Source organism: Symphalangus syndactylus, chromosome 11 (genome assembly GCF_028878055.3).
Source record: "Symphalangus syndactylus isolate Jambi chromosome 11, NHGRI_mSymSyn1-v2.1_pri, whole genome shotgun sequence".
Classification (NCBI taxonomy): domain Eukaryota; kingdom Metazoa; phylum Chordata; class Mammalia; order Primates; family Hylobatidae; genus Symphalangus; species Symphalangus syndactylus.
This window is the reverse complement of record NC_072433.2, coordinates 124,184,565-124,199,526: the sequence shown is the minus strand read 5'-3', so window position 1 is coordinate 124,199,526 and position 14,962 is coordinate 124,184,565. Positions and strand designations below refer to the sequence as shown.

General features: G+C 41.3%; 1 protein-coding gene across 2 annotated transcripts in view; it reads right to left on the bottom strand.

Annotated features, from left to right (window-relative positions):
• WWOX (WW domain containing oxidoreductase) overlaps positions 1-14,962 on the bottom strand; it is a 1,124,776-nt gene that overhangs the window by 363,730 nt on the left and 746,084 nt on the right. Inside the window, exon 9 of one of the 2 annotated variants that reach the window (XM_055299643.2) lies at positions 1,247-13,223. The exons of the other annotated variant lie outside the window; for it this stretch is intronic. Within the exon in view, the coding sequence (XP_055155618.1) occupies positions 13,086-13,223 (138 nt within the window). The 3' untranslated portion in view covers positions 1,247-13,085. Of the gene's footprint in view, positions 1-1,246; positions 13,224-14,962 lie in introns of those variants that run through there. 2 annotated transcript variants of the gene reach the window in all.

Sequence of the window (14,962 nt, the reverse complement as noted above, 5' to 3'; positions counted from 1 at the left end):
GGCATGGTCTCAGCTCACCACAACCTCCATCTCCCAGGTTCAAGCTATTCTCCTGCCTCAGCCTCCCGAGTAACTGGGATTACAAGCATGTGCCATCACACCCGGTTAATTTTGTATTTTTAGTAGAGAATTTCTGCATGTTGGTCAGGCTGGTCACGAACTCCCGACCTCAGGTGATCCACCCACCTTGGCCTCCCAGAGTGCTGGGATTACAGGCATGAGGCACCACGCCCAGCCAATCCCTCTATTTCTTATGGGTCCTTTGACTCAAGTAGGAACAATACAAACCCCTCCCTTTGCTCACTGCATCAAGATTAGAAATCTAGACTAGGGAGGGAAACAAACAACAAAAGTATTGTGTTTTGTCCTTAAACACAGAAACCAAATCAAAGTTTGCCAAGGACGGCCTATCTCAAAATGTGGTTGTGTGTGGCTTTTTTATTTTTATTTGTTTATTTATTTTTGAGAGGGATTCTCGCTCTGTCGCCCAGGCTGGAGTACAGTGGCACGATCTCCGCTCACTGCAAGCTCCGCCTCCCGGGCTCAGGCCATTCTCCTGCCTCAGCCTCCCAAGTAGCTGGGACTACAGGCACCCGCCACCATGCTTGGCTAATTATTTTTTTTGTCTTTTTAGTAGAGACGGGGTTTCACCGTGTTAGCCAGGATGGTCTCTATCTCTTGACCTCATGATCCACCTGCCTCGGCCTCCCAAAGTGCTGGAATTACATGCGTGAGCCACCGCACCCGGTCTCTGGTTGTGTTTTTTGACGACTTAACTGACTTCGCAATTCCTAGGAATGAGTGACTCTGTAGCAACATGCCCAAAGGTGAGTGCTCCCAGTGGTAACAGAGACTTACACCGACTTTTGTATATTTGGGCAGAACAGTGGCCAAGCTGGGAGGGGTACACAGTTAATGTTGAATTGCTGTACAGACTGTCCTCCGTGGGACACCAAGTAGGCCCTGGGGAGCTGTGGCAAGATTGTTAACTTTTCTGCAGTGACCATTCCCATGGCAGCATGGTGGCCACCCATCCTGCTGCTGCTCGTGGTAACTATGTCTTTGCGAGTCACTGCAGCAAATGGTTTTCAGCACCTTCACCTCTAAATAGAAATATGATCACAACCAGCAGAAAAAGAAGCGCACTAACTTATCTGCAAGGATAAAAACTGGGCTAAATAGATGTACCGGGTCATTAAGGAAATACAGAATCTCAGAGGAAGTAAAAAAAAAAAAAAAAAAAAAAAAAAAAAAAAATGTCTCTGTGTAACTCCCGTCTATTTTGGGAATCTCATGTATGCGATTGAGAACTGGTGGTTCAACCTCATCATTACCCTGTTGGTAGGAGGAGAGCAGACTGATCTAGGCTTTGCTTTCTGCTTCAGGGTCAGCCCTAGGCAAATCTGTTAATTAGGCTAAATTTGGCCACTTAGATACTCCTGCACTTCCTATTCTGCACCCTGTTTCCTCCCGACACCAGGCCAGGTTCCCCGTACCCTTAGGCAACACCAGATAAAGGACTTTCCATTCCCCAGCATTCAGGGTGCTCACTCCACCTCATGCCCAGTCTCTCCTGAGCTCTCTCTTCCTTGGTGTGAGCTGATAAACACTCAGAGCCTTACATTTTAACAGTGGTTCTTTCTCGAGGTGCTGGTCTAGTCCAAAAGCCAAGTTCCAAAAGTTAGCAAATACAGTGCATTTAGTTAGACTGTCTGTGAAGGTGTAAAGGGGCGAACATGACTTGAAAATTTTCTCAACATTAACAACAACATCAACAACGAAAAGCAGCACTGATTGGGACCCCACGGTGTACAAAGTTACTCTTACTTGTTTTCCATATGTCAACTCTAATTCATTGGCATTTGCTGGATATTAAACCCCTGCAAAACCCAGTGAGTAAAAACAGTGACCATTTTTCTTGCATTTAGTTTCTGAGCCTGTGAATGGGCTGTGCTCTTTCTCTGGTGTGGGTTGTCTTGGCTGATATCTGCTCGGCTCTCTGGTGTGTCTGGGGTCAAGTGGTAGCTTGGCTAGTAACTACATGACTCTAGAGGGACCTCACTCATATGCCAGGCACTGGCAGGCTATCAGCTGGGGCAACTACTCTCCGTTTATGTGGCCACCATCCTCCAGCAGGTCAGCTCAGGCTTGTTCATGCAGTGGTCACACGGTTGTAAGCAACGACATAGAAAGTCCCAGCATCCGAACGCTTGTCATGCCTCTGCTGCTAAGATTCCACTGGGCAATGCCAGTCATACAGGATGGGTGTTGATGCAGCGAGGGAAATACTGTTTTCCTTTTTCTTCTTTTTTCTTTTTAAACAAGTTACCATTTTTACAATTTACCATACCTTCCCCAAATCCTAACCTTTAGCTGTTATTATTTCCATCTTATAGAAGAAGAAACTGAGAGTTAAATAACATCCCAAAGAAAGGTCAGAATAATGAACCCAGTTGTGGCGAGATGCAGTGACTCAAGTCTATAATCCCAACACTTAGGGAAGCTGAGGCAGGAGAATCGCTTGAGCCCAGGAGTTTGAGACTGCGCTGGGCAACAAAGCAAGACCCTGCTCCCCACAAAAAGAAAAAAAACAAAGAAACAAGTCTGAAAAAACCCACTTGTTGTGTTGGATTGGAATGAGGTACAAACACACATTAAAATGTACATACATATAATTTATAATAGATACTGATATGTTATAAATTTATGAATAAATAATGGAATGTGTCCAGATAGAAATACAAATAAATAAATGAAAATTATATGCAGAGATACAGGAATAAATGGAGATAGGTGTACGTGCATGGGTTAGAATAATATACATATTTCTAAACTCTGTTGAGAAGTTCTAGAAGCGATGACACCCCAGCAGTAATGAGCACAACTAGCACCTAGATCTTCGTTCTAAATATGATTCTACAATCAAACGAACCAAGGCTCCATGGAGAATGAGTTAATTCCGAGACTGAGGCAGGGAAGTCCAAGATGACAGTGTAAAGCCTCTTACAGTGTGAAAAAATAAGAAAGTGCTCAAAAAAGAATGGGGCGTGACAAAAGGGGGCAGAAACCTGCCTGAAAGACCTCCTATGGGCCAAAGCTGGAACAATTTGAGCAACAAAATATATCACAATACGGTTGTATTATGACCTACAGAATAAAATAAATATTCATGTATCCATACTGATATAAATGAAGAAGAAGAAACAGCCTTCCCTGTAGAAGAATTCCAACCAATAAATAGAAGGCATGAGAGAAAGACAATATCAATCATGAGAACACCACAGTATTAATCATTGCAGGCAAGATCCCCAGAGGGATGCAAAAATTAATGGATGAAAATTTGAGGAGTAGTCCCAAAGTAACTCCCCCAAGATATTTATTAATTACAAAAGGAAAAATTGATCCTTTACAGTGGAGAAATCTGGCAGACACCACTTTAACCAAGAGGTCAAGGCTAACATCACTAGTAATAAGATACTTTCGCATTATACATCCTCCGAGTTGATGGCCGAAGAATGCCACATCACTTAGGTATATTCCTCCCAAAAATGCACCACTTCATTCTAAGCAAGAAAACATATCAGACAAACCCAAATTACAGGCATTCTACAAAATACCTGACCAGAACTCTTCAAAAATTTCAAGGCCATTAAAAAAATAATTCATGAGAAACTGTCCCAGACCAGAGGGGACTGGAGAGGTATGACAATAAATGCCAGGTGGTACCTGGTTGTAAAAGATGGAAGAGGATACACCGTCAAATCCAAATAAAGTCTGTTGGTCAGTTATAGTCTGAGTTTAGTTAATAGCATCATAACAAGGTTAATTTCTCAGTGTTGAAAAATGTATCATGTTAGTATTAGAGGAAGCTGAGTGAAGAGGACATGGGAAATCTTTGCAGTATTCTTTATGGCTTTTCTGTAAGCCAACATTTATTTCAAAATTTTAAAATTGTAACAAACAAACAAACCTTTCCCAAGGTCCCACAGCTCCTGATGACTAAGTCTGAATTCAAATCCACTTGTGCCAGATTCCAAAGTCCATGCTTTCCGTCCTGTGCAGTGCCTCCCGCATCCACGCTACCATCTTAGAATTGGTTCAGACTGGAGTAGGCCACCCCTTCCAAATGAATTATTTTATGGGAAAAACTGGTGGCACAATTAGACATAAACCCATCTATCTTAAATGGGGAAAATGAGGCACAGGCTCATTAAAATGGACGTGGAGAATATTCACTCTCATATTCACTCTCAGCTCCGTGTCTTAAGTGCCCAGATAAGCCAGCTTATAATGTCGTTTCTTGATTCCATTAAATTAGTACAGGACTACATATCTCAACCTTCAACCATTTTGTCACTTAAAATGAGTGTCTGGAAGGCCATCCTTCCGGAAATATTAGTTACCTTGTCCATTACTTACTTAATCATAGCTTAGAGTTATTTTTTGCCTTGTGGAGGCTGACTATAAATTATGGACTATTACGCAGCAAAGCCACACTTAGTAAATTAGATGGCATTGGAAAACCCTTGCTTTGGGGGAAAAATTACACATTTCTTTAAAAATATGTTTTATAAAATATTATGTTAAGCCTATAAAACAAAATCCATGAGCATAGTTTGTGGCCTTAAGGACATATTTGACAGTTGACTCCAGTCTCCAGGCTGCTGCTAAACAGGGTTTGGAATGGAAAACTTCTCATTTGAATTCATGTCAGAATGGCCATGGTCTGTGAATTTCTACATGCAGACAGATAGGAGGAAAGGCTGCAAACCTTGTTGGTCTTCACCCACGATGCAGTAAATAAATTAGCCATGCAGTCTTAAGTTTCATTCTGAGCCATAATAGCAGACTAATAGGCAGTATTTTTTCACAATTATGAATGGATTCTTTTTTTTTTTAAGAGCAGTCTAAAGAAGTACTTTGGTATTTGACTTAAAAAAAAAAAAAAAGACAGCAAGATAAAAAAGTGCATGAATGCAGGGCTATTAAATAGGAGGAGACAATGACCCTTTGGAATGAAGGTTTTCCATTTGTCTGTAGCTTTTCCAAGCGCTTCACTGGGCTGTGTCCGCATGGTTGGAGACAGCCTTTCAAGCTGGCCAAGGAAGTTAAGACTTCCTGCCTCAATAGGCCAGTCTTTGTTGTTCTGTCAGGGCCAAAGATCCTGAGAGTCAGCCACCACTAGGTCTGGCCACTTTGGTGTATGGTCAGTCCTTGGTGAGCTAGAGCGAGGTCACTGGGTCAGCTTACACGGTGACACTGCTAGACTGTGCCCCAGCCAACTCTGGCCGGGGATAAATAAATATACAAGACTAAAGAAGGAGGACGGCAATGGGGTTTCCAGATGCATCTTGTAAGGCAGACAGTTGGCCAGCTTAAAAGTCTGCAAAACCTTTCTTTAAAAACGTATGTTTTAATTTGAGGATATTAATTGCACGTAAATTATTTGACTGTATGATTTATAACCCTGCCAGAATTCTGCGGTCTTTCCCTCCATATGTGCTGTTGCCATTTTCCCTTTTGTACACCTATCATTTCCCATTGTTTATCTTCCCTGATTGATGTTCGGGCTCGAGATGTTTTCTATTATGAGATTCATAATTATCACTGGTAATAGAGAAGGCTTCCCTATTATCTTCAGTGAGACTGCCCAAATTATTCATCGTAACCCACTGGTACCACACGGCAGGAAAATAAGAATTTATTTCCCGTCCCAGGCATATGGTAGATAAGAGGATGTATTTATTTCTCTATGTTTCAAAAGGATTAAGCTTTGAAAAAATAAATATCACTTAGGCTGTCAGTAAGCAGAACTTTATGGTTCTGAGCTTAGAGGGCCTCTCTTGGGCTAAGAATAGCACATCTAAACTCTGGTTTCCAAAAGAGGGGAAGGTATGGAGGTGGCGAATCACTTACAGTTTTACTTGGCTAAATAAACAAACGCGACAGATTTCAACCACGGTATCGGTCTACAAGGCACCCAGCATCACCTTAGACCCCCCCACGTTAAATAACGCACCAGCTTATTTATAAAAATGTTACCAAATTCCAGCAGTCTTTAACCCTTGGCTATTCTCAGAGCATGTTGAATACATCATCTGGGTTTTGCCTAATTACACATAATTAGGAAATGTAATTACGCTTTTCGGTGTTGCTCTGCCATTAGGAACTGAGTGGACAGCTGAAACGCTACCAAGGATGCAGCGCTTCAGAGAAAACAAATTAAAAATATGAGCCAACCTCTAAAAATAGGGATTGTGCTGAAGGTTAGTAAATCAAACTTATTCAAAAAAACATAATAAATTGCTTTTGGCTCTGGCTAAATATTTGATGCAACAGTTATGCTGGCTGTCTTTGTATTGGGGACTTACTTAATGATACATTATTTGCATCCATGCTGAGCCAGGGAGAGGGAATGAATTATTTTGCTCCTCGATGAGTGTGATTTGCTCACTTTCTCATCTATTTATGCTTTTTTGTTTTTACTTCCTCCTTTACACTGGATCCCTGCTCTAGCCAAGGAAGTGATTTCCAATCATTCTGTGTCAAAGAATCAAAACATTTCATTCGTGGGTTTGTTGCATATGGAGGGTGCTAATGCCCAAAGCTTAGGCAAAGCTGACAGTTATCTCATCCCCTGAGCTGGGCATTCGCATCTTAGCAGCATAGAAAGGGGCGATTGGCTTTGTAAGTCAACAAAACAGGCACCACAGTAATCAATATTTTACAGATTGGGTTGGACATGACACTGACCTAGGTGGCTTTACCACCCCAAAAAGTAAGAATTTTGCAGGTGGAGAAATAGAAAAATTGCATTCTTTAGAGGTACAAGCTCATGAAGGATCTGGAATTGGAAGCTTTCTATGTTCTAATCTTTGCTTTTGTGTTTATTGAATTTTCCTCTCCTAGGACAGTGGCTGACAGTAATAAAGTAACACACTCCATTAAATGCACTATTTATGGAAACATTTCTATGGTGCCAAAAAAAATTAACAAGAGAAGTGATTGCCAAAAGCAAAGACCCAAACATTACTGCAATGTTTGCAGCACTTAAAGTAAAATAGCCAGCCCTGTTAACAAACATCCTCTCCACCTGCCAGTCTTGTGAAGCGTACCTGTGTGTGCACGCATTTTTCTAAATTAGATTTCTTTACATATTTCTTACTTTTTTCTAGAGAGTGTATTTTAACTCTATATTCATCCCCCCTTGTATTCTATTTTTATTTGAGACAGGGTCTCACTCTGTCAACCCGGCTGGTGTGCAGTGGCGTGATCTTGGCTGACTGCAACCTCCGCCTCCTGGGCTCAAGCGATTCTACCACCTCAGCCTCCTGAGTAGCTGCGGCTACAGGCGTGAGTTGAGTTTTTTACTTTTTGTAGAAATGGGGTCTCACTATGTTTCCCTGGATGGTCTCAAACTCCTGAACTCCAGCAATCCATCTGCCTTGGCCTCCCAAAGTGCTGGGATTACAGGCATGAGCCAGCATGCCCAACTCCTCTTGTATTCTATGTGCCCTCTTTCCAATCATCTTAGATCCTTTCCCACTCATTTCCAACTTTTTGTTTTTTCTTTTTTGAGACAGGTCTCACTTTGTCACCCAGGTGGAAGTAAAGTAGCGTGATCCTAGCTCACCATAGCCACACACATCCAGGCTCAAGCAATTCTCCCATCTCGGCCTCCCGAGTAGCTCAGACTATAGGTATGTAACCACCAAGCCCAGATAACTTAATTTTTTTTTTTTTTTTTTTTGCAGAGATGGGGTCTGGCTATGTTGCCCAGACTGGTCTCAAATTCTTGGCCTCAAGCGATCCTCCTGCCTCAGCCTCTAAAAGAGCTGGGATTACAGGAGCGAGCCACTGCACCCAACCCATTTTGAACTTTGGCGTCCTCCTCTTCAAGTGTTCCATTGCTGAATCAGTTGAAAATGAACTCCTCCTGGATTACTTTAAGAGATACATTGCTGATCTCTCTAACCTCAGTTCAAAACACACTTCCACAAAGGCACCCAGGCAGCTCAGATCCTCCTGGTCACCTTGAAGGGGAGATGCCAATTACCATTCACCTTTATAGTGTGTCTCTTATATCCCTTCCCTTCCAGAGAATAGCTGGGTGTCCCATACGTCTGCCAGCTCTGCCCACTGCATTAATTACATCAGGACACTCAAGCCCAACAATCAAGACCCTTGTTTCAAAAGAAATATTTTATAACCCCTTACCAAGGTCCTGAAATAAAATTCATGAATAACATAATCTACTCACACACATAATTAGCAAAGGTAATAAGTCATAATTATAAATTTTTTTTTAAGAAAACATAATTGACAATAAAATAGTACGCATTTTCAAAGCTAACTGCTCGGACAGGAGTATATCAGAAGCCTATAATGAAATAGTCAAATGTTTGCACCTAGTTATAGGTTTCGATTCAAGAAAAATAAGACAAAAAGTTCGCCAGAATTTTGTTAATGTATCCTCATAATACTTAACATTTTGAAAGCAGCATTACATATATTTTAATACAGACATCATATTGGTAAACCAACTCTGAAAATTACAAAATGAAAACTACAACAATCATCCTGACTAGTAGCATTTGCCAATTTCCATGGTGTAAATATTCCCACCATGGTCAGTTTCAACCTACCAACATGATATCACTGAATGTAGATTTTGGAAGAAATAGGCAAAATCTGCTCTCATGAGCTGCTCGCTGAGGGCAGCTCTAGCACACAATTATTTAATCACCATGAATAAAAACAGCTACATATGTAGACAGATCACATGTTATGGTGACTCAAATATTATGAGCAGCGTTGCATGATGTTTCAAGATAGTATTGAGACCTTGGTAAAGATTGGAACAAAACACCACACAATCTTCCCTTGATTTAGAAGGCCCCTGCATTTCTGGAAGACTCAGTGCACATTGTGTATCTGTGTAAGCACAGTGAATTCTGGGGTCAGATCACTGGAAACAAATTTTTTATCAAAATAAATGTCCGGGGGCACACGTGTATGTTACTGGGACGAGGGCAGTTCTTTGTTATATTGGACTGCCTATGGCATCACAGGATGGACCTGTGGACCCCACCTGCTAAGTGCCAAAGGCCACCAAAATGCCTTTCCAAATTTCCAAAATGCCTCCTCCAATGGCCGTAGTCCTACTGTTGAGAACTACATCTACATGTTTGCTACTCAAAGAGTGTTACCCGGACCAACAAGGCAGGCATCCCCTGGGGGATCACCAATTTATAAGAAACACAGACCACACATATATATATATATATATATATACCTACTATGTACCCACAATGTTTTTGAAAAAAAACCACATATATATATACATATATATACATATACATATGTACATACACACCTACTATGTACCCACAAAAATTAAATAAGAAAAGGAAACAAAGAATCTCAGGCCCCACCTAGACCTACTGAAATGAGAATCCAAATTTAACAAGATCCCTGGGTGATTTGTGAGCACATCACAGTTGGAGCAACTACTAGAGTAGATAGCGAATTTTAAGACTTACAAATTGTGTAAGAATACTGCTTAATGCTGACATAAACAATGCAAAATAAACCACTGGCTCTGTAGACACTATGAAATAAGCCTCTGTTAGTAGCAGGATCATGCCATACCATCACTCCTCTTCATTATAACTGTGCTGCAGAGGCATGAGGACTTTTGCATGGACTGTGGGCCTAATGAATTTGTCAACCACAGACGAACGGTGTCCTTACCATGCCTCATGCCTCCTCTCCCTGAATTCACACAAGAATCGCTCTTCAAAACTAGAACAAGATGTGAAAGAAATCAAGGCACAGAGAGGTTCAGGATTTTGTTCAGTGCCACAGAGTCAAGAATGTGCACAGTTAGGATTAGCGATGGTAATTATTTTATATTAAAAAATTATTCCACAAGTACACACTGAGGGTCCACTGGGAGGCAATGTCCACAAAGGGTTTCTCCCATCCCACAGTGAAAACTTATTTTGCATACAACTTTGTTTGTGCAAAGCATGTTCTCATGTGCTAACTCATTTGATCTTTCAAACAGCCAGTAATTTGTTAACTCTACTCAAAGATGAAGAAACTGTGGCTCAGAAAAGGGAATGGAGGATCAGAAAAATGAAGCAACTTGCTCAAGTCACTAGCTAATAATACATGGTCAACTAGAAAACGTAGGATTTGTGTGCTTACCTGCCTGAAGGCTTCGCTAGTGCCTGGGGTTGGGAGGTCACTGGAAACAAAAGCACTTGGAGAAATATCTCTAGAGGATGATGAGACAGTTTTGGGAGCTGGGTTCTCCAAGCCTTCTCCTAACCCATTCCTCAGTCCCAATTTATCATCACCAACCAAGCATATCACTTGGTAGGAACATCACCAGGGATGTATTTTCCAAATCAGATATGCCCTCCAGCCTAACCTTATTCTACCCCCTCCCCACCCTCCATAAGAGTGAGAACCTGAAGAAATTAAAATGAGAAAATAAATATGTGCTGACAGTCTGGGATACAGTTCAATTCACAGACATAAGTAATATTTATTGCAAAGTATTAACACCTATTAGCATGAGGAAGGGAGAAAAAAAAAAGGTCACAGCCCTGTACATAAAATGCATCCTTTCTGAATCCATAGTAATCCACATGGGTTCCTAGAAAGGGGATCTTGTTGCTGTCTTTTGTCAAAATCAATGCCAAACCAACAAGTTTCAGCACAGCCTTTGGACCTCTCTGAAGACATGCAAAGGTTGGATATTACCAAGCCAAGGGAGGGTTAGATGTAATTACATTTTAAAACCTCTCCATTTTATATGTAGGAACAGAAGAGAGAGACTGGAAGGGAGGAGGATAAAATATATCAAAATAGAAGTGGTGACTCTCTCTGGGTGGTGGGCTCGTGGGTGATTTGAATTTACTTGTTGATTTTTCCGCCCAAATGTTGAGCAGTTATTTGATTTTAATGAAAGTTTTTATTTTTGAGATAAGTGTAGATTCGCATGCAGTTTTAAGAAATAATACAACAATCTCATGCACCCTTGATCCAGTTTCCCCCAAAGGTGGTATCTCACAAAACTCTAGTACGATTTCACAACCAGGAAATTGACATTGAGACAGTCAAGATGCAGAATATTTCCATCTATACCAGGATCCTCCAGTTGCTGTTTTATATCCACTCTGGCTCCCACTCACCTCCCACTCCTCTCCAGTCCCTGGCAATCACTCATCTGTTTTCTTTTCTTTTCTTTTGAGATGGAGTACCACTCTGTTGCCCAGGCTGGAGTACAGGGGCGTGATCTGGCCTCACTGCAACTTCTGCCTCCTGGGTTCAAGCAATTCTCCCGTTTCAGCTTCCCGAGTTGCCGGGATTACAGGTGTGTGCTACCACGCCCGGCTAACTTTTTGTATTTTTAGTAGAGACGGGGTTTCACTGCATTGGTCAGGCTGGTCTCAAACTCCAGACTTCACGTGACCCATCTGCCGTGGCCTCCCAAAGTGCTGGGATTACAGGAGTGAGCCACCGTGCCCAGCCATCTGTTTTCTATTTTTATAATTTTCTAATTTCAACAACGTTATGTAAATGGAATCCTACCAGTGTAATCTTTTGGGATTGGATTTTTCACTCTTTTATAATTCTTTTGCAGCCAAACAAAATATTCGTATTGTATATATGTGTAACTCTCAACATTTTAAGATGCAATCGTGTCATTAGTTCTCTAAGAATCAACATGTAGGAGCACCTAACGTCTCTCTGAAGTCAGCTCTTTGACCCTCCAGGGTGTGGGGTACTGTTCCTGGTTCACTGTCACTCTGCAACGCCATGGTCCAACTACTCTTTTTTTGATGCTCGCTTTGCTTCCTGGGAATGATCAAGGCACAGCCCTCCATGTACCTTGCTTTGCATCCCTCTGCTTCACCACCATCCACCACAACCTGAAAAGCTACCTTCCAATGTGCATGCAGCCTGACAGAATTGAAGGAGGAGGCTCTCAAGCTACCAGCCTTCCCCATAACCCCAGAGACAAAGCAGAAGGCACACGGCCAAGATGGATTCCTGGCCTCTAACTGGGCCAGTCTTTCTCAAAATGAGAACAGACTTGGGAGGTGAAAAGACCTTTGGAGAAACCTTTGGAACAACACACAGTAAATTTACTCATTCAAGCTTTCTGTGCCCTTGAGCAGGTAGGCCCCTGGGACTCCGTTTTCTCATCTGTAAAATGGGGACAATAACACTTACCTTTATATTTATTGATATTTCTACACAGGATGACTATAAAAATTAAGTAAAATAATAAATATAAGACTCCTAACACCATGCCCAAATCTAGGAAGTACAGGTACATGGTGGCTATTGTTATCACAAATTACCAAGTCAAAGTAATATATAGAAATTCACCTTGAATTTCTAATCACTCAATCTTTGTCAGCCCCTATTTCTTGGTATATCATACAAAATATCTGGTTCACCAATAAATAGTTTCTAAAACTATTTATGGAACCACGCAGATGCCTCACTAAGAGGTCTGTATTAAATCTTCGATCTTGCACTGCTAGAAAATAAAAATAAAAAATAAAAAAAAAGCATCTCACTCCTGAGAAGTGTTCAGGCTTTGAGCGATGTCAAAGACCTTTGAATAAGCCTTCTAAGTGACATCCATATTTGTCCATTTTTGACTTAAATTGCTTTTGGTTCAACCACTGCCATGAATTGCCTTGATGCAATATCATACAGAATGACACAAAACACAGAGGAAGAGGCAAGTTGCTGGGCGAGGGTTAGGGAATAAAGGAGTCATTGCCTCGCTCGCTTCTCTAAGTGTTGGAAGAAATGAAAATGAAACTCGCGTTGAAAGGTAATCTCTATGAACCGTGATAAGAGCAAGTGACATTTTTACATAGCTCAAGTCTTCTGGTTCAGCCTAGCAGTTATAATAAAAGCCATTTACATGCAGCTAACCATTTTTTTTTAAGTTTCCACCTGCTCTTTTTCTTTTTCTTCTTTTTCTCCTTCTTCTTCTCCCCCCTCCCTAAGCAGCAAAGTGCCATCTGCAATTCTGGAACTTCTCGTTAATATCATCTGGGCTCTGGTTTCCATTGTGTGGGATGAAGAAGCGGCTTCTGTGTTCTAGAGAACAACCTCCACTCTCCCTGTTTCTCTCTTCTGCTGCACTTGACCTTCCATCTCTCATCTTTAGCTGCCAACCTCAGACTCTGAAAACAAAAAAGTTCTTCGCAAAAGCCCATCTACTGCTTGGTCCCCTATGCTAAGAAATTCTGTTTCATCTCAGTCCTGAGATTAGGAATCCAAACCACAGGGGATTTTGGTGTATAGAATAACTAAGGAGATCAGAAATTAGGTCAGAAATCCTGGGGTCGAGCCTCATCTCTGCCACTTACCAGCTGCCTGATATTAAGTGGGCTGCTACAGTATTTCTGCATGTCATTTTCTACACCCAGCAAATGACCTAATGCCAGCCACCTCAAGGATGGTAGCAGGAATTAAATGAGGTACTGCATTGGCAAGCCCTGGTGCAGTGAAGGAACTGAGGGATGCTCATTCTCTTTCCTCCCAAACAACACAGATGACTTATTGAACATGGCAAGGGGCAGAAGTGCCTGAAAATACCAACGTGAGATCCTACTAGAACAGCGGATGCCGCCCTTCAGGTGGGTCCACAGTAGTATGTCTTTGCAGGAATAAGTTTCAGGAGAGCTCAACTCCAGGGAAACCACTGTCGAAATCACAAAAAGGGTCTCCTATCTCTGCCGGGGCCACTGGCTTTGCAAATGGAGCACAAGGTTTTAGCTCCTCGTGTGGCCCTGTCAGTTGTCCATCCCTAGGCCACAGTGGTACAACTTTCCAAGGAGCCCTCCCTGGATCCCACATCAGTGTGCTATTAGTCTATGCAAAGGAAGAGTAAATATAAGTGTTAAAAAAAAAATGCATGTTAACCACTGTTGTTATACCCTTACAAAGAAGAGGCCAGGCGGTATATATAGATCTCTCTATTTTCATGCGTGCATACAAGGTCACTTTCTCAACAAATCAATAGAACAATCTGAATACACAATTTTCATGTCACTATGTATTTTGGAATTGAAATACACTGAAGGGAACAAGAATAACGAGGCTTTGAAGAAGTGGCAGCTTAGGTAGTAACATAATTTTATATTTCCTTGTTGTTAGTCTCAAATACATCTGAGGATACAACTCAGAGCTCTGCTTACGTAAAAAGTCAGAAGGAACAAAATAAATATGTTGAGTTCAGATTTGAATTTTTCCTCTTTTCCTATCAAAAGAAGTTGAAGACATTTTTCTAGATGACTGCTAGCAATATTTTGGCAACACATTTTCTGTTGTTGTTTTTGTTTCTCTCTCGAGCCTACTTTGCTCAATTTCTTCACGAGATGAGATTAGCACAGGGTGAGTTTCAGAACTGCTGTGTGTTCTTAGGCAAGTCACATCGCATCTCTGTTTCCTACTCTATAAAACGCATTCATAATAACTGATCTAGCCAATAGGACTGCTATAAGGTCTGATATCAATATGTGTGTGAACAACTGTGTGAACATTCTTAAGTGCTGACTGTGTGATTTCACGGGGTATTCAGTATAACTCCACCTTCTCTTTCTTCAACACACAACTGCTCTGCTAACATGCTCATGGGCACTTGTAACATTGAAGGAATATTTCCCTTTTAAAGTCATTTTTATTGCTGGCCCCTTTAAGAGGATTTGACCATTATCAATGTGTGGATTTTAAGCCTCTACTTACTACTAGAATATTCTGCACAATACTTTGAATGTTGTAGCTAAAGGGATAAAAGCTGCAGACTAAAATATTAAATAACCTCGGTAGGTGAATAAATTTTACTAGAATGCTGGCACTTGTTTTCTAGGTAGTAAGAAGGCCACTAGAATAATGACAGCTAATGTTGGATAATGACAAA